The 26,802-nt window shown below is 41.6% G+C and overlaps 1 protein-coding gene across 8 annotated transcripts in view; it reads right to left on the bottom strand.

Annotated features, from left to right (window-relative positions):
• Nucleotides 1-26,802, bottom strand: part of LEF1 (lymphoid enhancer binding factor 1) — a 117,293-nt gene that overhangs the window by 25,481 nt on the left and 65,010 nt on the right. For 6 of the 8 annotated variants that reach the window (XM_005207653.5, XM_005207656.5, XM_024993309.2 and 3 more), the window contains 5 exons: nt 13,574-13,706; nt 7,467-7,557; nt 5,769-5,852; nt 3,578-3,700; nt 2,406-2,568 (listed from right to left, as the gene is read on the bottom strand). In XM_005207653.5, coding sequence (XP_005207710.1) covers nt 2,406-2,568; nt 3,578-3,700; nt 5,769-5,852; nt 7,467-7,557; nt 13,574-13,706 — 594 coding nt within the window. The remainder of the gene's footprint in view (nt 1-2,405; nt 2,569-3,577; nt 3,701-5,768; nt 5,853-7,466; nt 7,558-13,573; nt 13,707-26,802) is intronic. The other 2 variants (XM_005207654.5, XM_005207655.5) reach the window with 1 other exon arrangement.

Here is a 26,802-nt window from a genome sequence, read left to right as displayed (position 1 = left end):
AAGATGATATCAACAGGCATTTCTGAAACATATTGACTAAAAACGTTTTTCCATCTCTTTTGCTTACTGAAAGATTCATCAAGTTGTTGGGAAAGTACCCATTTGAAGAAACTTAACACAGGTCCAAGATTTAGAAATTCTGACACTAAATATGCAATAAATGGACTTCCTTTAATAGTCTAGAAGGTCTGAAAAGAAAAACCATAAAATAATATTTATGTTATTATTTATAATATGAAGAAGAAAACTGAGTCATTCATATGAATGAACATTTCTATGTTAGAGATAAAGGTGAGTAAAAATCAAAAGAAAAAATGTTCCAGCATGAATTTCAATTCCACTATTAAGAATTCTAATTATCCTAGTGTAAAACTTCATGATTTTAAAGCTAGGAACTTTAAAGAACTAGCAAGAACTATCCTGCCAGAGGGGAGTTATGAAAGGATAGAAAACCTGATCTTAATCAAAGATCTCAGAGGCCTATAAATAGAAACAGGTGTCCAAATCAAAGACAGAGAGAGACCCTAAATGAGAACCATCCTTTAGGACACATGCTCTGATCTGGGGATTGTTAAGGGAGCTGACAAAGTAGCAACTGTTGGAAATGTGCATTAAAAATAGGAAGCATACATCCATATTATATCCTTAACTCTCTTGAGCAGGAAAATAATTCCCACTGGAGGACCATGGACCTTTAACTTGGGGTGAGGGGGAATAAGATTTTACACAAGCTAAAAAAGGAACCCTTCTTTTCCTCTAATTTCTTCTTTTGAAGGTTCAGGGGGGAAAAAAATGATGGGAATCACTCATCTGCTATGATCTGGCTTTGAAAATCATTGTAATTATTGTTATTAAGTGTTTAAGAATCCACAGGGAGATAGAGTATTGTACACAGGGCACCAAAAGAGCTATAATCTGCCACCACATCCTACCCCCGAAACCCTGGTGTCTTGAAGATTGGAAATAGCTGCGTTTTTATGCCATCCAAGAGGAATCTATAATTCAACAACGCCTGCTCTCCGCCATCTGCTTTCCTCACATGGACTGGAAATCTCCTAATGTTTTCTGTCATGGATGCTGAAATGTATGAGGTTTTTAACAAACATGATGAAAACGTTCATCAGCAACAGCTAAAACATGACTTTAAGTCCCACAAAGGTTGTCAAGACCTTCCTTCTCCTGAATGTTCATTTGCAAACCATGAATTTCTTGAGAGTTTGCAAAAACAAATACACAAGGTCATATTTTAAGAAGTCACCACACGTATATGAAGAGCATCATACAAGTTAAGCTGAAGCATTCCTAAAACTTCAATGTAATTATAGTAAAATGCAATTTCAATGAGAAAAATTCCAATTTTCTCCACCACCCTTCAGATACCCAACTAAACCCATTTCAACCCTGAGAAAAGTACTGGGAAGGACTGACTCGTCTCTGGGCTGATGGCTGGACAAAGAAATCTAAGAGCATCTGTTCTAGTTATAAGTCTAGTGCCTGGGACATGACAGGTGCTCAGAAAAATACCTCTGCATGGGTGAAAGCAACAACATCAACAGCAAAGGTGGGCGATCGAGAAACCTGGCCCATGTACACCTGGAGAATCAGAGAACAATGCTTCTAGAATTAAGACTTCTCCGGCCCACACCAATTCTTCTATGTAAAGCTTTAAGGTAGAATGATCTGCTTACGTCTTGGAAGGAGCAGCCACTGCTGACTGCCAGGGTTTATCCAGAAATGTGGCTGGCCCCACAGGCCTTGCTGTAGCTCGCTGCTTGCTTGCTTCAGAGTCTGCACACACACACACACGCACACACACACGCACACACACACGCACACACACTGCTTCATGTGGGGACAGTCCACCTCACCCCCTTCATCAGGGGTTAACCCCCACTCATCTCTCAACTACTTTCTCAGGGGGCCATTCCCCAGCCCCACCCCACCTCCATTATTCTCTGATTCTTGCTCTTCATATTAACAGTATTTATCACAATTTTAATTATATATATAATAGGGAATTATTTCATATCAGTATCCTGTCACAAAACTTCAAGATCTGTGAAGGCAAGGACTACATCTATTTTACTCAGCAAACATTATGTAATGCCTACTACACTGCCTGGCACATAAAAGACACTCAAGATATACTCATTTAACGTATGATAATAGGAAAATAGTTATCATTTACAGGAAATGTTCCAAGTGCCAGATACAATCTCAGTTGTTGATACAATGCATCATATCATTCCTCCTAAAGGTTGTCATGCTCTCTCTGTTATTCCCCGAGTGACTGGTGACTATACAGATGATTCTATGACTACCTGATGTGTAAGTGCATTTGGGCAGCTGTTAATGAACCAGTTCCATGGTTACCATAAACATTTACATACCATCCCACTACTTACCCTTCTGCCTAGAATCTGGTTGATAGCTGCACTTTCCTTTAGAGTACACTCAGCTACGACATTCGCTCTCATTTCTTTCATGTATAACATAAAAGCATTCAGAGGCTTTTTAATGTGAGGTCTTTTTGGCTCCTGCTCCTTTCTCTGTTCATGCTGAGGCTTCCTAAAAGTTGGGAGTGGGGAAGGGGTTAGACGAATCAGGAAGAGATGGGAGGAGAGGAGCAGAGCATCCGCTTATTTCATGAGTCCACCTCAGGCTGGGACCACCCTCTGGGCTCTCTATAAGCCCCCAGGACACTGTCCACTTAAATGAGTGACTCATCTACTGCTGATACATAAGGATCCTTTGGTTTGCGAAAGCTTACCTATATGGGCTTGTGCAGATGCTGCATCTAGATTTTAGATGCTCCCTGGTCACCTTAGGAAAAGCTGAACATACAGTGCAGGAAGTCAGTCCTCCTCTAGAACTGGCATTCTTAACTTCGGTGGGTCAGCGCTCCTCTGAGAAGCTAATGAAACCTTAGACTCTCTCCCCCAGACAAATGCATGCTGGATTTGCCTGTACTTGCAGGGGTGTTATGGACAATGTTCACATGCTCCCTGCTACCACATCCTTCTGTTCCAGTACAAACTCTAGACTAAGAAATTCAATTAATTACTAATCTTTTGGGAGAATTCAGCTGTGCTGTAAGAGCCTGCAACAACCCTGGTCCGATAGGAAATCCTGGGTTTTGGTTTGCCCCCTTCCTTTCAATTCAGTGCTTCCAAAGCCCTGATGCAGATGCAGGGTGACTGTATTTCTAGAAGGAAATGCACTGAACCCCCCAATCTACTTCACTCTCAGGCTCCCCAAGAGTGGGAACCCAATTAAAGCCTTGCACTAAATGGCTGAACAGCTCCATATCTTCAGTCTCTCCGCTCTGAAGATCTCTGCTCTTTAGTGAGTTTCCCTTCATCTTTTGAGATTCGTGCTCCTTTTCATCTCAGAACCAAATCAGAGCACTGAGAATCAAGCTGCTCGGTGTCCTCAGGGGCAGAGCTTTCAAGGCGGAGCTACACTGACTTTCAGGATAACAGGCAGGGGTACAATTCGGCAACAGCCAAGGAGAAACTGTGGGGTTTAAGTCCTTGGTACCATAAGGTGTTCACAGGTGCAGAGAGAGGCGACTTACACGTGCATTAGGTCGCTGTCAGTGTGGGGGTGTTCCTGTTTGACCTGAGGCGTTACAATGGCTGGATGAGGGATGCCAGTTGTGTGGGGACCGGGAGGACCAGGAATCATATGATGAGAAAACCTGAAAGAAGGAAAGATGAGAAAACAAAATGTACTGCTGTAGCAAGAGCTGGTTGGAATTTTGAAACAACTCACTAACTGCTATTGGCTGAGAGTAAAAACACATCTTCACACACAGACATATTAACTATAAGAGCAGGCTGATGATTAATTTCTTTCCTTTCTGTATTCAGGTGGAAAATATTTATAATTACACACCACCTAACAGATTTTTTTTTTTTTTTTCAAGCTAATGGTGGAATCTGGCATTTTTCCTGGGAGGGCTCTAGGCAATAGGAGTTAAAAAAAAAAAAAAAAGTGAGTCACTTTTCTTGCAAAGCAGTTTTCAGAGAAGAATTTCAGTAAGAATAATTATTGGAAATACAATATTTTATGAAGATTTAGCTTTTTAAGATGGTTTTAAAATCTAAAGACATCATATTTTAAAATCTCTGTCTACATCCGAGTGGACCTTCATATTAAGTCTTCTCCTGTTGGCTTTTTCCCTAACATCAGGAGAGAGCAACTGAGAAGACAAGGGACAGGAAGATTTGTTCAGTCTCTAATTTAATAAGGTTGCCATCAGCATCATTCCAAATAATTTTCTACACATAAAGAAGGTAGTGTCTGAGGGATCTAGCCTCATGGAAAATTGATAACAAAATTAAGGGGAAGAATTTAATTAAAGGGAAGGATACAGTTCTGCTTCAAGGTAAAAATGATACACAAGCTCAAATAAAGGCTTTTTCCCAGAGTATGCTTATAGAGCATTAAAAAAAAAATCTCAAAATATCCACCACCATCCAACACAAAGGAGGGAAACTGCCATGCAAGAAAAATAAAACAAAGACAGTACTTTCAACAAGCTCTTTGATAAATTTGGATATGCTTTAGAAACTTCTGCTTTCAAACTGTTTTAAAGTAAACATGTAGTTCAACAAAAAACATTCTCAGGTCTTTATCACCGTCTGTACAGTTAATTCCTTCTTCTGGGAAGGAAAGAAGGGACTCTGCTTGGATATGTAATATTTCAGAAACAAATCTTTAAAAATTAAGGAGGCATGGGAAAAATACAAACATTCAATCAAATCATGATGCTTTGCAAAATGGACCATTTGCAAAAATATGTGATGTTGGTTATTTGCCTATGAGAAAATCCTATCATCACACAATTTTTTTTACAATGTTAAAATATATGTATAAAATATATTTTGGAGGAAGGATATTAATTTCATTCCCTCTCAACCAGTTAGGTGTACAATTTACTGCATAAAATGATTTTTGAAAAAGCTGAAATTCACCACAGAAAACTGCAAATTTCATACATAGGTAAAAAAGTTAAGATTCACAACCAGTTACTAACCCAACAGTTTGACTTCCAGCATGTTAATGCTAGCTCCCTTGAAAAAGCCACATTGAACACACAGATGATACACCACAAATGTGTGTACATCAAGCACAGGGCACAAAAGCTGTCCTTTCCAGAGGCAAAAGCGTTACACAGAGCGGTGTGGCACAGCAGAGCTCGCGGACCTTCACACCACTACGTCCACACGGGGCCTGATTCACACACGAGGACACACAGCCCGGACGGCCTGACAGCCCGGAGGCCCCGTTCCTTCTCTTCTCACGGCCCCGGGCCAGGAAGGCTCTAGACTATCTGGGCCTTTTCAGACACCGTCACATGAAACTGAGACACCCTTCCCCACAGGAAAAAAAAAAAAAAAAGCCAGTCTGAATTCTCCCGCTGACCCACCCCCAGCATGTTTGGAACTGAACAAGCTCTTCCTAGGATGTCCCCTCTGGGGACGTTTCTCCTCCCGCCGTCGGGGGGCGGTGCAGTCTTTAGGAGGTACGGTCTCCAGCGGGGCTGGGTCCGTCTGCCTGACGGGTGTGGCTGGTGCTGTGGGGCGTGGAGTCTGGCTCCTACCGGGCCTCCCCAGGACGCCTAGTGTGGGAGCCAGGCACCCTGCGCAGACAGACGCGGGCTGAGCTGTGCACCCGCTGGGCCGAGAGGCAAGCAGAGGCGCACGAGACGCAAGCGCGCAAGAGCAGCCTGTCCTGGCGCGCCCGGTTCCACCTCCACCTACCTGGACATGGAAGTGTCGACTGACAGTGAGGATGGGTAGGGCTGCCTGAAGCCTCCCGTGATGGGATACACAGGCTGACCTTGCCTGAGGTCACAGAAGAGAGGAACCCATCAATGACAAAACACGAGTTACCAACCAGCAACCAGAGTTTGATGAAGGGAGGCCCTCAACCAGAATCTGGGGCGTGTTATGAAGGGGGTACTGCTTCAGTCACCCAACGGCCTCCCTTCCTCACCCTCCGCCCACCCAAAGCATCACTAGTGCCTTGAAGGAACTCTCCCACTGCAGTCCATGGATGACTCGCTTCCTGCCCCTGCCCCTCTCCAGCCCCACTGATGCTTTGAACAAAGTAGGTGTGTAAACAGCTCTTACTGAATATAACAGAAGCTGAGAATGGTGAACTATTCTTTTTAGGATAATGGATTCTTTATCAGAATCTTTGAGAACTTCAGGGAAGGGAAGAAAGGAGGAAATAAAAGTTTATATAAAAATGAACACATTTTTGAAAACCCTGCACCCCACCTCCCACCCTTACACCCATGCTGCAGGCAAGAAATAAAAGATCAATTCATTGGAGTTATTTTCTCTCTGCTCTGAGAATTCCATCTCTCCCTCTGTTTTTCCTACATGTCACATTTTTCATTTACACAGTCTTTATTTCCAGATGCCACTGATGGAACTCAGCCCAGGATTATTGCCCTTAAGTAGCTAAGTTCAGACAGAATAATTGATGTAGGTTTGGAAGTGTTTGCATAATCAATTAAATTCAAACAGAGTTATTGACTGCGAGAGTTAATGCTAAAGAGAAGAGAGAAAGCTGGAATATCCATGACAGGATAAGCCCTCCTTATGAAGAAGAGATAATGTCAGGATGTGAGGGAGGGAGACTGGGGCTTTCTCCAGGGGTCTGTAAGGACACAGAGTCAGGAAGGAAAGGAGAGAAAATGTTTGCTGAAGGTGCAGCCCTTTGTCCATGGAGTGAGCAGTGGGGCGAGAGGAATGGGAGTGAGGGCAGGGAAAGCTATGTGCTAACTAACAATAAAATGATAAAAATAGGCTCCACTGTATGAAGTGATTGTTTCTTCCCTAAATACATTTCTTTTTCTTTACCTTTATAATTATAAAAAACCTGAAAACAGTGGTATGGATCTTTCAGAAACAACAAAATAGGGAACATTTGGATTCTGAAACGATAAAGTCCATTTGTCTGTTTTTCACTCCTCTGAACTCAAACTGGTGCTTACTTTATTAAAGTTCACAAGATGCTTTTGCATTTGTACAGTTATTTGCCATTTACGTCACCTGCCCATTTATAAGCAAAGATCGATATTCAATATATCTAAGGTTGTGCTTCAAAAATATAAGTTGTTCATAAAGAACTAGAAAAGAAAGACCACAGTGAACACTTTGTACAGGCATAGTAAATGCCCAGAGCCACAAACTGAATCCATAAAACTATAAGCTTCAAAGCGAATGCTACACAGTCATTTTCTACACATATTAGCAAACGGACTCAGTCCATTTCAAAGTCTGTATGTCTTTTAATCTTTTAAATTGAAATGAAATAAAGTTAGCACCTCATGTGTTGAAGTTTCTTCAACTCCACAAGTGTTATTATTCATAAAGCTAATTTCCATAAACGGGGAGTAGAAGATGTATGTTCAGACGCCTGGCTGCAGGTTGCAAGAAGGATCTTACCAGCCAAGAGGTGGGGTAATCTGTCCAACACCACCCGGAGACAGGGGATAAAACGTAGGGATCTCGGGAGCTGGAGGATGTCTGGACATGCCTATTAAAAAGAACAATGGAGAGGAAGATTCACAGGACATTCGATTTCTGAGAGAAATAGAAAGGCAAGAAAATGCATTATGTCATTAGAACTTAAGGTGGAGAATGAGACAATATTTATTTTTGTGATTTAACAGAAGTCAGTTTGTTATCTTTACTCAAGATTTCAGCATCTGAGAAAACACGTCTGAAGGTGGTACCTCTTGAGGGGCTCCTAAAACAGTAAATATACTGTGAGTAAAACGGCATCAAAACGAGACTGTAAAACTACTTAAGCTTGCGCTCATCATTTCACACTGGTCAGGAAAATGGTAGACAACTGTTTTTGTGTAGAATGACAGCACTTCATAAGCAGAAGGCCTGCCATGGTGTTCAAGGATTAGGTAAATCGCTCGTTTCAGATCTTCACTGGCTCCCTTATGGGCACATAGATTTGGGAAATGTGATACCTCAGAGGATCAAAGATTAATTGGAAATAATCTGCAGCCCCATAATGGTCGCACGTGATATGATTCATCTGATCTCTGGCACTGCAGCTCCAACCGGGGCTCTTCACTGGGTTGAGTCCCCTGGGCTCTGAGGTCAGGCCGGTCTGGATCAGCTGTACTCCACAGACAACGAGTGTGCCACACTGTTTCTCAAGCTCACACTCCCTGGAGCACACTACCCTGCTGCTGTGAAACCACCCAGAGAACACGCCTAATCCTAGTCCCATTTGACATCTCTGTCTACATCTTACCTTGAGTACTGGAAAGAAGGGGTACGGTGAATACGTAAAAAAGCAAAACAAAACGTTATGTTCATATCTGGGGGAAAGTGATTCTGAACAGAAGACAGCCACAGGAGTTTCTTTACACAGTTAATCTGGCTTTAAAAGAGCATTATCCTGTATAAACATATATCCCCAGGTTTAACAACCCGAATATACATTCAGTGGCTATAATTATATTGCCTCATATGCAAAATCAGGTGAGTATACAGATGTTCTTTATGTATTCTGCTTTTCTACTATTCAAAATGTCTGTGAATTTCAATTGGATATTAAAAGACATTGAAGGCCTTGAGCATATGGGAATGGGTTAAGAAGTGTTGTCTTCAAAGTTGATGTTAATTTGACTTTGAAGTTAGGACAAACTATTCTTTAACTCTTAGAAGAAGTAGCTAGGAAGGAGAAAGGTCTTTAATCTCTTTTGACGGAGTTTACATGAGATCATCTCAGGTTTTGCTGTTTTTAAAAGGAGTCTAAAATCTTCTTTTTTCATCTCTTATCACTTTCAAATTTAATGAGTATTTTTTTAAATTCCTTTATATCATCAATGCACCAAAAGCATTGCCTACAATAGGACCTAAGGCAGTTCTGTGGATCTACTCTCTCTCACTGAAGCAGAGCCCCTGGCAACTGTTTTTATGGAAGCTGGGAGTTCACTTTAGCAGAGTTACCATAAACTCCCTTTATAAAAAAGCTGTCAATACTGCTTCTTTTGATCACAAGAGGAGCCCTTGGGATTTGTTTTAACTTGGGCCTGGGGAGGCAGGGGCACCAGGGGGCACATAGCAGAATCATAGGGCAGTCTCTCCAACTTGCTGCCTCCCTCATCTCCAGATTCTCCACAGCTCTCGTTCTGCAGGGGGGTTGTTCAGTCTTGAAAAGAAAAACCTGACCAACACAGAAGAACATTGGGAACTTTGTGGAAACTTGAACTTGGAAATCGTAATTAGAGGCTGAACTGTGTGAATGGTCTACTTTAACCCCTTTGTTAGGGAGATGAAGTGACTGTTTAGGTGCCTAAAAAATATGACTTGTCCTGGGATCTTATCTCTGGGATGCAGAGAAACAAACTGCTTTCAGTCACATGTCTCTGAGCAGAGGAGCTTGAAACATGCTCTCCACACTATCTGTGTTTTTAAGCACACTGACAACAGTGCATTTGTGATCTGGTGTAGGAATAACTTGACAGAACAAAAAACACAATTTTTTTTCGTATTTGGATTTGATTTTACTGCTTAAAAACAAACAAGGGAACTGCCATTTACTTAGCACCTGCTACATGCTAGTTCCTATGCTGGGTATTTAATTTGACTGTTTCTATTAAAATGCTACTCATATTTCAGATAACTTTCTCTCATGAACTATTCTCTCTTACTGCTGTGAGAAGTCTTTCTTCTTAGAATCTACAACATTTTATTTGTACTTTTAACATGGTACTTAAGATGTTCTTCATTATGTTTTACGGTGAGTTTGTGCAAATGATTTCCTGTATGAGCTTATACACTGCTGGGAAAAAAGAGAACATTTTTTCCCTTATCTGTGTATCAAACCATGGCTGTCTCCCAGAGGAGGCTCTGAATACAATTCTGAGTGACTAAACAAACGAACAAGTGAAACAAAAGGACACATTACCCACGCCGGGTCAGTACTATAAGCCATTTGCACGCACACACACGGTATGGCTTAGGTCATTACACGAGCAGAAGAAAGTGGATCTGTGTTTTCTAAATAGCTCACTGTTGTCTTAAGATCCCGTTTCCAAAGATTCCTAAAAGTGTGTGCCTCTCTACCAACTCCTGTGCCACACAGCATTTATTTAACGAGTATTTATTGAGCACTTATTATATGGGATCCCCTGGTGGCTCAGATGGTAAAGAATCTGCCTGCAATGGGGGAAACCTGGGTTGGGAAGGTCCCCTGGAGGAGGGCATGGCAACCCATTTCAGTATTCTTACCTGGAGAATCCCCATAGACAGAGGAGTCTGGAGAGCTATGGTCCATGGGGTCACAAAGAGATGGAAACCACTGAGTGATTAAGCACGGCATATATGCTGGAGGCTATATGCAATACATCCTTAAATTTTTTTAACTTTTATAAATACAGCTAAAATGATTCTGCTGTCAGACTGCATGGATACAGTAGTTCTGCCACTCACTAACTGTATGTTCTTGAGGAAGTTGTTTAATTATTATTCTGCAGAATCAGAATAAAAACGAAATAGAGGTTGTTCTGAGAAGTACATGCATTCATATATAATAAAGAAAAGTGCCTGGTAAGTGCTGTGTTGCATGTTTGCTGTTATTTACAAGGGCACAAATACATAAACAGGTACATAAACCCAGTATTTCCTAAAAGCTCTTCCTCTTAACATTTTTATCAGACACAATGAGAGGAACAAAATGATGGATATTAGCTTCCTTTCTTCTTCTTACACCTACACCTGCACCCACCACCCTACCCTAACACACGTGTGTAAAAACTAGTGTGATTCCTAACAGGAAATTAACCTAAAGCTATTTTCTTAAAAATAAGAATGTGTTCTGCTGACAAACTGTTTGTATTTATTGAATAAGCCCAACTAGAGTTAGAGTATGAACATGAGTTTCTTTTTTTTTTATTTCAGGGGATAAAGCTAACCAGCCTCCCAGGAACTTTGAAATCAGCAGCTTAGTACCACCATGCTGTAACCAGCTGTACATGATAGAACCAAAAGGCAGGCAGGGGAGAGAAGAGTAAAGCCGAGAGACCCAGTAAGTGTTAGACTTTTCTCCTTCATACTTATTTTTTGGTGATGATTGTACCCAAGTGGAATGATACAAACTCAAGATCATGTAAATTGATTCTTAAACCAAGGTTTTATATCCCCCTACCTACACAGTGATGGGATACATTAAGTCTATGACAAAAAAGTAATTAAAAACAGGATTTTTATATTACAACAAAAGCAAACAGTATCATAGAGTAGAATGCAAAAATCACAGATTTTTAGCACAAAATATTTCAAAGAAATTGCAAGCAGTTTCTGGTCATGCCCCCAGTCCCTTCTCTAGTTCTGAAAAGTTTGTTTAAAAGAAAAGGTTTGAGGAGTAATGATAAATTACAATTATTAAGGTAAAACAAGGTAGGGTAGCAGTACGATATGGAAACAGAAGAGAAAATGCAATTGTAATTGGTAGCCAGTTAGAAAAATTTCTGTTTTAAAAACTAAACTCTCCTAGAATTTGTGAGAGAAAAACTACTGAACTATCGTGTGTTACTCTTTTAAAATTTTTTATAATGTTATTCTTTTAAGTAAGTTCATTTCAAAGTGCTCTGAACGGGGACTGGGATAAGGTAAATACTATGTAATTGTTATGTAAAGAAATAGTTTAAAACTAAATAAAATATACTCTTGGATTCTTTTTGATAATAGCTTGTCTGGGGCTTTTACACCTATCTTTAACTGTCATCCGCATCTTTATGGTCCCCAGACATGCATCTCTAGCTTAGGCCCTGCGCTGGGACTGTGACCTGCACATTTCCCTTCAGACATCCCAAAGGGACCTCAAACTTGCCACACCCAAGGTCACATTCTCGAGCTTTCCTCTCAAACTCAGCTTTCTTCCTAAGACACTTGTCTTAAGTTTCCTTTCTCACTACATATTCACAGATCTGCCTCTGTTGTTTCTGATTATTTGGAGGTCCTTTACAAAAGGAAGTATGGGAGAGAAAGGGCTGGAAATGAGAATAAAACAGAGACAAACCCAGAAACATCCACCACAATGATTCTTGCCTTCTCTAAGAAGATCTACTGGGGCTGCAAGCAAGCAAAGTCCTACTAAATTGTCAAAGAGTCATCTTTTTAATAAAAGTGGGAAATGAAGATGATATATATTTAACCTAAAAGTGTTCAGAGAGGTGAGAAAAACACTCAACCTCTGAACTTCACTGTTATTTTAACACATTTACTAAATACTGTTGTTCACGATCCATCAAAGATAGGGCTGGACAAAAGGGAGAAGTGCTGGAGAAGGCATGTTTGACCCCTTTACCCTTTACATTCTCTGCCTTCACATGGCTTTACAGGATCTTTCATTTTGAACACCTCAAGATTCTGCTGAGGTCCAAGTATGTATGTGCATGAAGAGAGCAAGGGCTCCCCTGTGAACACACTGCCCCTCTCTCAAGGTCTTCCTGAGGATGCTGGGACCAGGAGGCTGCGAGAACCTGTGCTTTGTGTCCGTCCGACAACCAAACCAACCCTCACGCCTCAGGTTACAAACAGGCATTTTGATTTTTGAGACTTCTTATGATGTATGTTTCTCTGTAAACGATACAGAAGCAGAACTTGGTAACAGTGTAGAGAAGCAAAATAAGGTTCATGTTGCTTTGAATGCAGACCCACTCTAGTATTTCTGCCTGGAAAATCCTATGGACAGAGGGGTCTGGTGGGCTATAGTCCATGGTGTAACGAAGAGTTGGACACAGCTGAGCGACCAACACTTAGTCTGTTTTGACTTTAGACAGAAATGGTTTTGCACTTTATGTGTGTGTGTTTTAAGTCGTTTCAGCCGTGTCCGACTCTTTGTGACCCTATGGACTGTAGCCGCCAGGCTCCTCTGTCCATGGGATTCTCCAGGCAAGAATACTGGAGTGGGTTGCCATGCCCTCCTCCAGGGGATCTTCCTGACCCAGGGATCAAACCTGTGTCTCTTAGGTCTCCTGCATTGGCGGGTGGATTCTTTACCACGAGCGCCACCTGGGAAACCCTTTGTACTTTAAATATAATTTTTGTTGAGAAACAACCAAAAGAAAAGAAAACACAACAGGGATATTACTGAAACCAAAGGAAATCACAAGCCTCAAAAATATAACATTTGAAGAAAAACACCTCCTACTTGGTCCCTTTTCTAACTTTTTTTTCAGTACTATCATCAACACGTAGTACATGCTGAAATAAATGAATATGCCAGGGGGCGCTGAGGACTGAATTTGTAATGTATTTTCACAACATATCGGTTTATATTGTGATCATAGATCTTCAGAGCTGTCACGGTGAAAATGACCCTTCACTATTTTTTTTTAATCCCGAAAAAGAAAAGGCCAACAACAAATTCTTGTATGCTTATTTAAAAATTGCTATCAAATACATTACTCTTATCTCCTACACATGTGTTACGACATGAGCAGAGGCACCGGTGAGCTCACTCAGACTGGTGAGACGAGGCTCTTCCTTCTCCAAAGAGGCCTGGGCAGCAAGGCTCTCACCTTGTTTGGAGTTGACATCTGATGGGATGTGTGACGGGTGTGATCCTGGAGAAAAGTGCTCGTCGCTGTACGTGATGAGAGGGGTGAGAGGATGGACCGCGTGGGATGGCTGCACCACGGGCACTTTATTTGACTGCAAAGTAACCACAAGGACAACAGTTAAGACAGACTCCCAGCTCCTGTCTCCTCTCTCCTCAAAAGTCAACCAAGAATTATCTCCAGACCTAAACAACTGAAATCATCTGCTCTACCCACTTAAGATTTTCAGGATTTTCTCATGTTAAATACGCCTTGAGTACATGAATATCCCACCAAGAAAACGATCAGTTATTTAACCAAGGCCCCTTTGGAGATTTAGATTGGTCACTATTATTCCATGACATCAATTTTCTATACATACATATTTACACCCCTTTTGGATTATCTCCTTAGCTTAAAGTCAACAAACAGTTTCTGGAGCAAAAGTTATGAATGTTTTAGTAACTCTATTCATTACATATGTTTGGCATAAAATGGGCATTCAATAAACATTATGACTAGATAAATGAATAAATATTCCAACTTGAAAGGCAACTTTTTAAACAACCTCGTATATATAAATTTGCTGTAATGACATCATCTTAGTTTATAAAATTCATAATCCTAGAGTTGTAGAGTAGTAAATCTGGCTCAGCTAGTGAAGAACCCGCCTGCCAATGCAGGAGATACAAGAGATGTGGGTTCGATCCCTGGGTCGAGAAGATCCCCTAGAGGAGGAAATGGTAACCAGCCCCAGTATTCTTGCCTGAAGAATCCCACAGACAGAGGAGTCTGGCGGGTCCACGGGGTTGCAAAGAGTTGGACACGACTGAGCATGCACACACAAACAGAATTGTACATCCTTAAGAACCAAATTATACCATTTTTTCATGTTCTATAGTTTCGCCAATCAAACATGACCATCATTTATTATGCCTTAGAGCTGCTTAGCTCATCTTCAGTTCCTCTAGGTTCCAAAAGTATTAACAGATAAAACGGAGTTTCTAATCTTGGGTTTAACTGCATAATGTGAAGTATAGCTTATAAGAACACTTCAAATTGTTGACATTTATATTTAACATATTTATGTCTCTTATTTGTTTAAAAATAAATTATACTATTTAATTTGAAATTCTAAGACTACATAATAGCAACACTTATTAAAGGCTCAGGTTATTCATTTGGAATTCAATTTGAAATCTGGAATTCTGTTGTTTGGTTAAAGCTGAATCTCCCATGCATACTGCCCCCTCAATAAAGTGCTTACTAAGCAAATCAGTAATACAAACAAGACTCAGGCAGTTTAACCTAATTAGAGGACTGTTTTAAAAGAAACTACCCCACACACACAATTCAATACAATTATATGCACAATATGTTTCTGATTTTAAACTCATCTCCTAATTTAGGCTGTCTCAGAAAAATATCTATTTAGAAATATAATAATAAGTAACTCATGAATTTAAAAGGAACTCTAATGAATTCTAAATATTCTCTAAATCACTAGTTCAAACATGCCTTCACCATGCTAGTTTAAATAGGCTGTTACTATTCTACAGACTAAAATACATGTGAAATCACTTTCTCCAGAAAAGAATGTATTATTAACATCTTTTGTGTAAGTCCCTGAAAAATGCACAGTGTAAACTGCTTAAAGCGTAGGGACAAATCTGAATGGCTGAGAACCCATGACACACCTGTGTGTGATGGCTGCACCCACTCCATACACTGATTCTGTCACTTTTTGTTGTTGTTGTTTTACAAATTAGGTATAAGAAGTACGTGGTTCCAACAGAAAGAACCATCCTCAGGAAAATCAGGAGTAATTATCCTAGTAACTCTTAATTCTCTCTATGGTTAGTAATTCTTTACACCCTATCATTACAACCTCCACCCAAAGAAACTTATGAACTAAAAAAAAGCGAGGGGGGGGAAAATCACACTTTTTTAGACAATGATATGCTCTCCTTGCTAGATTTCCCCCTATTTTATAATTACCAGCTCCCCTCTAACAGCAGAGCTCGCACAGCTCCTATAGCCCTTGGCGTTTATTAAGTAGAGCACCATTATCAAAGCCACACGCCTTTCTCTACACACCTCTGCACAGACATCTATGCATATAAATGTGTAAAAGGTTAAAAAAAAAAGTTTCCATGCTTTTCAAGTGTTAATGATACAGGGTGCCAAGTACACAGAACGAGCTTCTCAAATATAAGGAATTTAGAGTGCTAGAGGAAGTGAGGGGTGGGTGGGTGTAAGGATGTTATTATTATAAACCCCTTTAAATATGGAAGCAAAAATCTCAACACTCAAATGCTAAAATGAATGCATTTCAACTCTACTTGAGAATAACTGTTTCGAGTTCCCTTTCAGAAGTCTCATAAGAAGCATAATTTAAATGATCTACAAAGATATTTTCTTAGGGTAGTTAAAAGGAGTAAAGCATTACAGAAATCTTCTGCAAATATATATATATATATATATTATACACACACGCACATTTTACGTGCCTTTCTTATTTTCAGAGCACCACCTTAAGGAACTTGCATTAGCAGGCAGCATCTTCTTAATGTCTGACCTATCCCTCCAGTCATATAGCTCAGAATCTGGTGCCATGAATTTTTGCTAAATTATGCTATCCTTGCTCTCCTCTTAATTTTACGGTTTTCAACACAGATTTGCTTTCCTGTGGGAAGGAGATAAGAAGCTGAGGATTTTAATTTAAGCTCTGGCCTTGTCTTATACTTTGCAAGATGGATAGCGAAAGCAGTACTAGTAGGTGTGTTAAAGCCAACAAGGATTATGTCCATTTTTGTGGCCAAATAATAAAAGCAATATGAAATCTCAATAATATGAGCGAGCACAATTCTAAGGTTTAGAGTCTGCCTCCTGCTGACCACCTCCGCTGTGTATATAAAAGGATCCAACCGACACCACAGACGCTCGGCACAGCACCTTCCCAGTCAAGTGTCCTCAGCCCTGAACTGTGGGCTTCCTCTGACGTCAGGAGTTACTGTCCCTTGATACTACCTGCTCACACAAGATGAGAACCTGGGCACCGCTACTTTGTGCAAGTTTTAAGACAGAAAATATAACCATTGATTCCCCATCTGCCCTTGGGTTTTTTTTTTTTAATTTTTAAATTTTATATTGGAGCATAGTTGATGAGTAATGTCTCAGTTTCAGGTGTGCAGCAAAGTGATTCAGTTACACATATACATGTATCTGTTCTTTTACAAATTCTTTTCCCATTTAGGTCATTACATAATACTGAGCAGAGTTCCCTGTGCTATACAGTAGGTCCTTGTTGATTATGCATTTTAAATACAGCAGTGTACACATGCCAATCCCAAACTCCCTATATAACCATTCTTAATTCTAGTCTTTGAATCTTCAAATAACAATGTGCTGTATACTGGGGAGGAGAGTAAGTGAGGAAAGAAAGAATAATTGACCGCTCAGTTTCTACAGACAAATTTATGAAACTATATTATAATGCCTGGTTACAGGTGTCTATGTGGGCATACGCGTATATTCGTTAACACCTAAAATGTGCCAGATGAGATCTGGTGCTGCTGTCCTTGTACACGGCAGCATCCTTTCTAGGTGCCTCAAAATGGGGATGCAGGTGTTGGAGACACAAAAGAAGTATGTAAAAAACAGAACAAAAAACCCAAAGCAAAATCTAAAAAGACTGCATCAAGCACTACGAAGAAGAACCAGGTGATAAGAATAGGGAGTGTGTATCTGTATCCCTTTGTATCATATTAAAGCTGAAAGAAATCACAAGTTCATTTGGGCCAAGATTTTTGGCCAAGATTTTTATTTGCCAAGACAGGAAGCTGAGAATCAGAGGTCAACAGGGATGGGTATTCACGTCGTGGCTACTGTCAGCACTTAAAATAAGACGGCTCTGCTCGCTGCACAACTCCAGGAATACAGGGTCACTGCGAAGACAGCAGGAACAGAAACCCCTACTGCACTCAGTACCACGAGACCAAGCAGGAGGGAAACTCCATCTTTTTTGGCTGGTACTCTGCTGGGTCCTGCGCAGCCGGTACAGCACCAGTGGACCCCAGTGTTCTGGATCCTTCCCCACCCTGCCCTGTGCTTTTCCCAGCACACATCTCCCTGTATGGGGGGCGCGGATTCTTTTTCATTCAAAGGGACAATCAGGTAAGTCTTAGCTTCCAGAGAACCACCAGATAGTCCCAACAAGTGTTCCTTCCTCGATCATCTCGGGAAAACAGAATGCACAATTATTCCACCTGTACAAGATACCTGGCAGCCTCAAGTTGTCCCAAATCCTCCATGCCTGCTCAGAGAGGGGTTCAGTACCTTGTCTAAGCTCACATAGCAGCATATGGCCAAGTCAGGCCACAGACTTTCATCTACTGATTCCAGCTACACATCCCCAGCAGGGAGCAAAGGTAAAAGATGGAATGAGCAGGTACTGGAAGCAAGGGCGGGGTGGTGGGTACAAAATATCAAGGATGGATTTGAGAAGACAACTCTCCTGTCTATAGTCAGCACCCACACAGGAGGAAGCCCACAGTACTTTCCCAAACTGGAAAACCTACCATCAGACCACCCTACCCATGTAGCACACAATAATTACAGCAAATCACACTTAGCCAAGTACAGTACTTTATAGACGCCATTATCTGCCTCTTCCGGAGGAGGAAAATGAAGTACAGAGAAGGTAAATAACTTTCCCAGAGGCCCAGAGCCGGCCAGTGGCAAAGCCAGGTTCAGATGCAGGACGCCTGGCTCTAGAGACCATGTTCATTACCAGTACACCACGTGGCCTCCCTCAAGTGCCCAGTTCATAAAATCTTGGATGCAGAGTGGACCACAGCTGACAGTACATGACATCCGTGAAATGAGCGTGTGGTCTCCGTCCCCGGCACAGGAATCACGTCAGACAAAGAGGCACCTCAGCCGGAGCGGTCAGAGCTGCACCCGCTCAACCGCCACCTTTCTGTCCGGGGTTGGAAAACACTCCGAGAAAGCCAGCTTGGTTGCCACCCAGGCTGGTCCCTGCAGGTAAAGACGGCTCTGACATCATAGCCAATAAAACCCACACCTCCTGTGGACACCAAGTGGGTGCCACTTAGGGACCCTGAGAGCCACCCCCACAGCAGCATTCCCAGAAATGACCCACTCGCAGCTGGCAGTAACTCGGGCTGTCGTACCTGCTGGCAGCCTCTGAGGATGCGGTTCTGGGAAGGACTAAAAAATGGTTCAGCTTCCTCCTGGCTCAGGCCATGGGCCTGCTGGTAAGTGGAGGGATTCGGGGAGAAACCTGCTGGCCAGGGAGCAGTCCCCATTTTTCATGTAACCAGATTTCCACTAAACTCACCATGCAGGAACAGGATGTGTGTGGGGGTCTTGAGTTCCATTTCAATTGGCTGTACGTTTGATCAACTGAAGCCAGGGGAATTTTAACACTCCACCAACTTATTATGATGAGGAATTTCACCTGGCCTGAATTGTTACGGTGGCACTTTACTTTGTATTAAACTCTGCAGAAGTCTGGTGTTTGTGAAATAGTAGCCAAATTATTTCGTATCGTGCTTTCCCTTCCCTGTCTGAGAAATCTGAGCTTCTCAAGCCTTCTCACAAAGAACAGATTTAATATACCCCAAAAGGATACAATAATTTTTGTGTTAATGAGAACTCTAAAGTAACTTGGAAAACTTTCCTAAGCTCCACCACAGTAAACACCTGACTCAGATCTGATGTGACTGTCACATCTAAGACCATGACTGGTTGTGATGCAGCCGTTCCCCGCCCCTGCCCCCCCCTCCCCCCTCCAGATAATGATGAGCTCCAGGACTTTGCAGACTTCCTGAGCAGGAACTGGAAAAACTCTTAACGTTCACAAAGGACAAATATTCCATGAGCCCAACTCTGGAGGCAAAGGAATGGTTTCTATTGGACATCTGGAATATTCTCCCAAAGAAATGAAGGAACACGTTGTAGGGAAAGGAATTAACGTGTACTGGACACCCAGGAAGCGCCTTCCTTATAGCCGTGCCTTTGCATCTGTGGCACTCACCCAGAGGTGGGCAGGTGCATTTATAGATGAGGAGGCAGAGTCCTTCTGGGCACAGCTACTTCATAATCAGAGGGGACAGAACTTGTGCTGGCACGGTCAGGCACTCATGTCCTGCTCGTCCCGCCCCACACTACTCACCACTCAGCCCCTCTCTCCACTGCTGCTCCAAACCACCCTGCCAGCTGAGTGTGGCCTGCCCTGGGCCCTACTGTGATGAAGAGTCTGGAAAGGACCATGGGCCACTTGGAGAAGGCTGATGTCACCAGCAGGACTCCAAGCAGAGCGCTGGAACCGCTGCTAAAATCAAACGGTGTGGAGGGCCCTCCATGTTCCCACTTCCCTATACGGTGACGATTTCCATATGTTTCCTCACTTAATCCAGAAGGTACCCCTAAGTCAGGTGTTGTGATTTATGTTTCACAGAGAAGAAAACCAAGGTTCTGAGAGGGTAAGTAGTTCATACAAGATCACAGGATGTTAAGTAGCAGAGACAGGATTTGAACCCAAGTTGGTGACCCTGAAGTCCACAGCCTGTGTCCCAGTGCTGGCATCCTCTTGTTGCCAAGTGCATGCAGTGAGCAATAATACAGTTGAATATTCAAGTACACGGGAACTGGAGGCAGAGTTCAAATCCCAAACATTCAAATGCCACTCAGGCGCTATGCTTACTTAGGTACTTCATGTAGCTTTTCAGAATCTCAGTATTCCCACATGTAAAATGGGTGGAATCATACCTCACAAGATGAAGGTGAGGCTTACTGAACAATGCAAATTAAACACCTGTCAAGTCCCGGAATATATGTTCAACAAATATTTGCGGAATGGATAAAGGAAAGAGGAAGGGGGAAAGAGGGCCAAAAAATGAATACTCTGCTCCTCAAAATTCAAACCACTCATCTCTAATACACAGCACATTTTAGAATTTAGAACTGTGCTTTCTTTCATGTGAATCACCCCTCAAACTCTCCCTTCTGCAACTGGTTTAATAGAAGATAACTGGATTCTTTTTTTGTTTTCTTGACAACTGGATTCTTATATCTGCTTTTACATTCAGATCTCCATTTTGATATGTTATCTTGACTGAAGTATAAGAAGAAAATCTGACCTCAAAGATACATTGTTGAAAGGGAAGGATTCTTTTAATAATTTCTTCAGATAACTGTGGATATTCTTCTTTGATACTAAACCAAAACTCAACAAGTGGTAGTTTCTCAAAAGCTAGTTGCAATGTAGAATCAAAAACCTTATCAATACACTTTTCCTACTCTTATATTAAAATTGATTGTTCTATCGAGTGCTTTGAATATATCCATGAATCATTTTGCATTGGGTATATGGAAAATAGTGTTCACTGAGTTGACATATTTTGTTATACAATATAAAAATCACATTCATTAATATCATCACTCATCAGAAAAGCTTGAAGGATTTGATTATCAAGCCTATGGGCTTCCCTCGTAGCTCAGTTGGCAAAGAACCTGCCTGCAATGCAGGAGACTGGGGTTCAATCCCTGGGTCGGGAAGATCCCCTGGAAAAGGAAACAGCAACCCACTCTAGTATTCTTGCCTGGAGAATCCCATGGACAGAGGAGCCTGGCGGGCTACAGTCCACGGGGTCGCAAGAGTCGGACAGGACTTAGTGACTAAATCACCACCACAAGGAGTGGCTACACGTTTTCTCATATTTTAATTTTTGCTTGAAAGCTCAAATTTTATCACTGGCAACAAATGCTATCAACTGTTTTCACTGAGGAGAGAGACTTACCTTGCTCGTTTGTGAGAAAGTATCTGCCAGGTGCCAGAGTCCAAAGAACCACAGTTTGTCTGCCAGTCATGCAGTCAAAGGGTCAAGATGTTTTTTTTTTTTTACTGCTTCATCAAGGATATTACTAAATGACTCTGGCATTTTTTCCTCTAGGAGGGTGTTGTGACGTAGAATTCAATGACTATTAGTATCATTTGGTGCCAAAGCATCAATCGTTTTACCCACTGTTGCTCCCGGGCCATTGATGCAAGTGCCAACACAGGAGAAAAGACGAATGTGTTGCTGTTACCATGAGAGCAGTTCTGCCCTCGGGACCTCCTATCTCAAGGAGTCCTGGGGGCCACAGATCACACGTTGAGAACCGTGGCCTACGGTAAAGTAACAGTACAGAGAGAGTTGTTGGTTGTGGATGATCTGAGCTAACAAGGTGAAAAGTACCATATTTGGTAAGTTAAGCTCAGAAAGAAATCGATTAATGAGGTACAAAGGTAAAGTGCTTTCATGATGTACTAAGTTATCATTTTTTTTCTTTCTATTTGCTGGTGTTATAAATCTACAAGAGAAATTTTAAAAGCAAACAATCAAACATAATATACACCACATCTTTTAAAATGACATTAAAACTTTTCACACTCCTTCAACTCTTTTAACTCAATATAAAACCCTAAACTTATGTTCGTTCCTTCAACTTGAATTATTTTCTTCAAAGGAATCCTTGATACACACTGGCTGGGAATACAAGCTTGTGCCCTTTGCTGTCAGAAGCCCTCGTCCCCTTCCTCAGGTACACTTGGTTCCCACCGGCTCCGTGCTTGCAGCTCCAGGACAGGGTGCCGGGCGCTCGCCACACTGTATTGCTAGCTCTTGTCTCCTCTCACTAGATAGAGGGCGGGTCTTGGTAACTCATCCCGAGCATCGAGCAGAGGTCCTGGTGAAGTGGAGACATTCAATACCTACTTCTTGTGACTTAAACTCCAAATGAGGCTTTCAACACTAAGAAGTCTGTTTAAGAAAGAATTCACACCCTTAAATTAAAAACAGGGATTGATCCTCATGTTTTCTATTGCTGCCTAAAGTTACTGCAAATTTCAGCAGCTTAACACATCACAATGTACTGTGGGGGTTTAAATCACAGATTCCACGGGGACCAATCCGGTATGGTGTCACCAGGCACTCGGCTCAGGGTGTCACAGGTGTCGACCGAGTTTCTGTCTGGAGGCTCTGCAAGCTCTCTCCTGCTGCTAGGAGAATTCTGTTCCTTGTGGTGGTCCCATGTCCCTTCTGCTTGTCAGATGGGCCGACTCATAGTCCCTGTCAAGCAGCCCGTACACTGACTTCCTCTTCTACAACCACTGGAAAAACCCACTTTCTAAGGGCTCCCGTGACTATGTCAGGGCTCCCCCATAGCCACTCTCTCCTAAAGCCAACAGCGAGAGTGACAGAGCGGATGGAGGATGGCTCTGATCAGCTCAGGATGCTGCAAGACCTGATGTCATCAGATAAACCACTTCACTTTCTCATTTTTCTCTCCGTTTGCAAAATGTTATCACTGACTGATTTTCAGCAGATAAAAATGAAGTACCATTACAAATGTTATTATCTGGTGTTACAGTTATTCTGGTTACACTGGAAAGTTCTGAGATTTAGTTTTGTGTTTTCCTCCTCTCCTTTTTACTTTTTTTAACCTGGGGACTATGTCATCAACAGTGTGTTACTCACACACAAGAGCGGACAGCGGTGGTGGCTCAGAGGGGAAGGTTAAGAGAAGATTCTCGCATCTCCCACTTGCCTTCTCTCAGCGTCAGGGCAATCAGGGAGAGCTATGTGCAAGGGAAGTTCCACATTAACAACGGGTCATGGCTTAAGGATCAGAAACGAGCAAGAACTAAACAGAGTTGGGGCTCTGGACAGATTTATTTTGAAGAGAATGATAACAACCAACATATAAGATTCTGGCCAATTATTTGCCTTTTAAGAAAATTTTTTAGAGAAATCATTATTTTATATTTAAGTGCAACTCTTTATCACAAGGTTCTGTCTAACCTAAAGTTTTTGGCTTAATTATCTGACCCTTTAGGGTGAATAAAGAGTCAGATAACTCCCATACCATTTATTAATCACTAGTAACATGAAGAGTCAGACACGACTGAGCGACTTCACTTTCACTTTTCACTTTCATGCACTGGAGAAGGAAATGGCAGCCCACAGCAGTGTTCTTGCCTGGAGAATCCCAGGGACGGGGGAGCCTGGTGGGCTGCCCTCTATGGGGTCGCACAGAGTCAGACACGACTGAAGCGACGCAGCAGCAGCAGCAGCAGTAATGCACTAAATTCTATAGAAAATAAACATGGTAGAAGGGAAATACATCACAGCTATAGGTTAAAACTTGGATGCTTGGGTGAAAAAGACAAGAGAAGGGATGTTCACTGAGTGTCTCCTGTATTCTGCGGCCTATGAGTGATACTTTTATACTTGGGATCTCCATATTAAATACAGATCTATTCTACCCCAAACAGATGAACTGATCACTGTGAACTGCTGAAAAGAATGGCAACAAAGGGCAATAACTCATTCGGGAAGCCTAAAAGAGACCTACTTTTCAGTAACTGGGGTCTATAAATAGATGGACTGGGGTAAAGCTGAGAAAAGATCAGAGTAAAAGGGAAAATGGCTTATAATTATGTAAAGTTGCAACATCCTATTATTTGATTTCACAACACCTTCACCACACCCCTAATCCTCTGAACACTGCCTTCACTTTTCATGTTAAAGACTGCTCTTTGAAAAGTATAAGAGGAAGAACTAGAGTCATTCAAGATAAACCAAAAACCAAAACAAACAGGTTTGAGATTTACTGTGTTAGTGGTAAAATATTATGAGCAAGGCCTGACGGTGGCTAATTCAGAAATTGAATACAGCTATGAGGCACAGGAGAAAGGAAGGGTCACTAGATTCCAAGGAGGCAGAATGAGGAGGAGGAACCTGCCTGGGCGCTTGGCTGGAGAAGCTTGGGTGCTATGGGTTGCACATGTGTACGTAACATTTTACAGAGGAAGGTCATGGGTAGAGTGAGATTCCAATGGTTTGTAACATTTTCTGGATCACAGACGTTGTGATGTGAGGGAAGCTTTTATACAAAAACAGCAATGGACTAGGGCGGGAGGTTTCAGTGTGTGCAGGGGCGGAGAGGGAACGGAGCAGTCCGTGGACCCGAGATTAAACACTGTTCTAAGAGAGAAGCGCTTCAGCAATCACTGCATAAAAATCTATTCTAATTACTAAGCTGGAGAGAAGCGCTTCAGCAATCACTGCATAAAAACCTATTCTTATTACTAAGCTGGAGTTTACTCAGCTTGTTGAAAGTGGTGTTTGTGTAGGTCACTGGGAAATAATGGAATGCAACCGCGTCAGTGAGGGCAGGTTGAGAAGCAGGGCAAGGGCGTTGTGTCTGCCACGGAGCGCGTGGGGCAGGAGCGGCAGACGGTGTCTCCTCTGTCACTGTGACAAGGCTGCGTGACGACGACAGGCAACGGGACAGGGCACACTGAGGCAACTCCAGGAGCTCCGAAACCACAGAGTGGACACTGCTTTGGGGCAAGTGGACCCCTGCAAGTTCTCCTCTAACCTCACCAGCCATCCATTCTCAACGGACTCCAGCAGGTTTTCTGGGGCTGGTCTGAGCACAGGCTGGTTAGAGACTCTCCACCCACTGCCCTAGGGAAAGCATCTGTAAAGGGAAGGTAAGTTCCCACTGTCACCACAGAAGGATCTATTATGACAGAAGGATCTATTATGCAGTTTCAGGGGGCTGGAAGATTTCCCCACGGCACTCAGAAGGTCCAGGCCATGACGCTGAGCGACTCGAGATCTCCTCGGGGGAGGAGGAACTGGGGACACTGCGTGGCGTTGAGGGCAGGGAAGTCCCACAGCTACCCAGGAGGGCAGATGAGCTTACCTGTGCTCAGGCTGCAAATGGATGGTACAAAATTCCATAGCAGCAAGGGCCAACAGGCTTAAACCTGGTATTTTCATACTGAAAAGGGATCCTTGACATGTAAAATAACTATGAAAAGCATTTGCTTTTAGTTTAAATAAAATTGACTTTTGTTTTAAGATCAGGTTTGAAGCATTTACACACAGTAGTAAGAAGGCTTATGAGCCAATTTTGTCCCATCAAGTGGTCTGATTTCAGTAAGTACCATATGTGTAAAATAGTTCCAGCTTAAAATATTTAAGTCTGCGGGAATCCTCATTTTTCTATAGAATTTGCTGAAGAGTCTTTCAGAAATCAAAGGAAAAACTACAAATTATTTAGGGTTTGGCTACTAACTATATAACTTGAATTGAAAGCTAAAGCTTATTAGGAAAAGCAACTCATTTTCTATGAATGTATGAATGTCACATTTATGCTCCAAGATAAGCTTTATGAAGTTATTCTACGCAGCCATGCTGTCCAACATGGTAGCCAGTGGTCACCAGCTTCTGAGGGCTTGAAATGTAGCTAGTCCAAATGTAGATGTGCTATCATTATAAAACACTGGATTTCACACATTTACTGTGGAAAAAAGAATGTAGAATATCTCAGTAACTTTTCATATTGATTATATATTGAAATAACATTTTGGTTATACTATGTTAAAGTTATTACTAAAATTAATTTTACAAGTTCTCTACCTTTCTGATGGGGCTACTAGAAAATTTAAAATTACATGTATGACTTACAGTTACGGATTTACATTATATTTCTAACAGGCAGCTCTGCTTCATAGTTTCAAAATCTGTAGGTAAGAATGCACCTTTCCCTACTGTACTCCAATGTGACTTAAGACAAATAAACAAAAAAGGGCATGTTTGTTAACAAAAGTTCCTTTTATAGAAAAGGAAACTTATGGATAAGGAAACTGAAAATCAGAAAAGTTTCATGGCAGAGCTGGCAATCAAACATTAGGTTCTAATATCTCATACTGAGGGCCAAGTCAGTAAGCTTAAAACCAACTATTTAGATGACATAATATAAAACTATAGCATTTCATATTATATAGCACAAAAGGAAGAATATCTGTGTTTTATAGGTCAGTGAGCCTTTTGAATAAATGGTGATTTGCACAGCAGTTATATATAACTTCTTCAACTTGTCAGCACAGATTGTTTTAAAAAACACCTAATACACATTTTCAGAGTTAATGATTAACTCAGTCTTTGATAGGTAACCATCTTTCTCATCTCACATCAGAGTATATTGTCTGAAAAAAAAACCACTAGAATTTATCTTGAGTGAAAATTATGCTATAGACATCACTATTTATAGGATATACTTATATGAGTCAAGGAAAAAGAACCTTTTGTTTTGGATTTGAAGACAAAATCTTGAAATGAGTTGAAACT

This window comes from Bos taurus, chromosome 6 (genome assembly GCF_002263795.3).
Source record: "Bos taurus isolate L1 Dominette 01449 registration number 42190680 breed Hereford chromosome 6, ARS-UCD2.0, whole genome shotgun sequence".
Classification (NCBI taxonomy): Eukaryota; Metazoa; Chordata; class Mammalia; order Artiodactyla; family Bovidae; genus Bos; species Bos taurus.
Note: the sequence above shows the minus strand (reverse complement) of the source record. Positions and strands in the feature narration are given on the sequence as shown.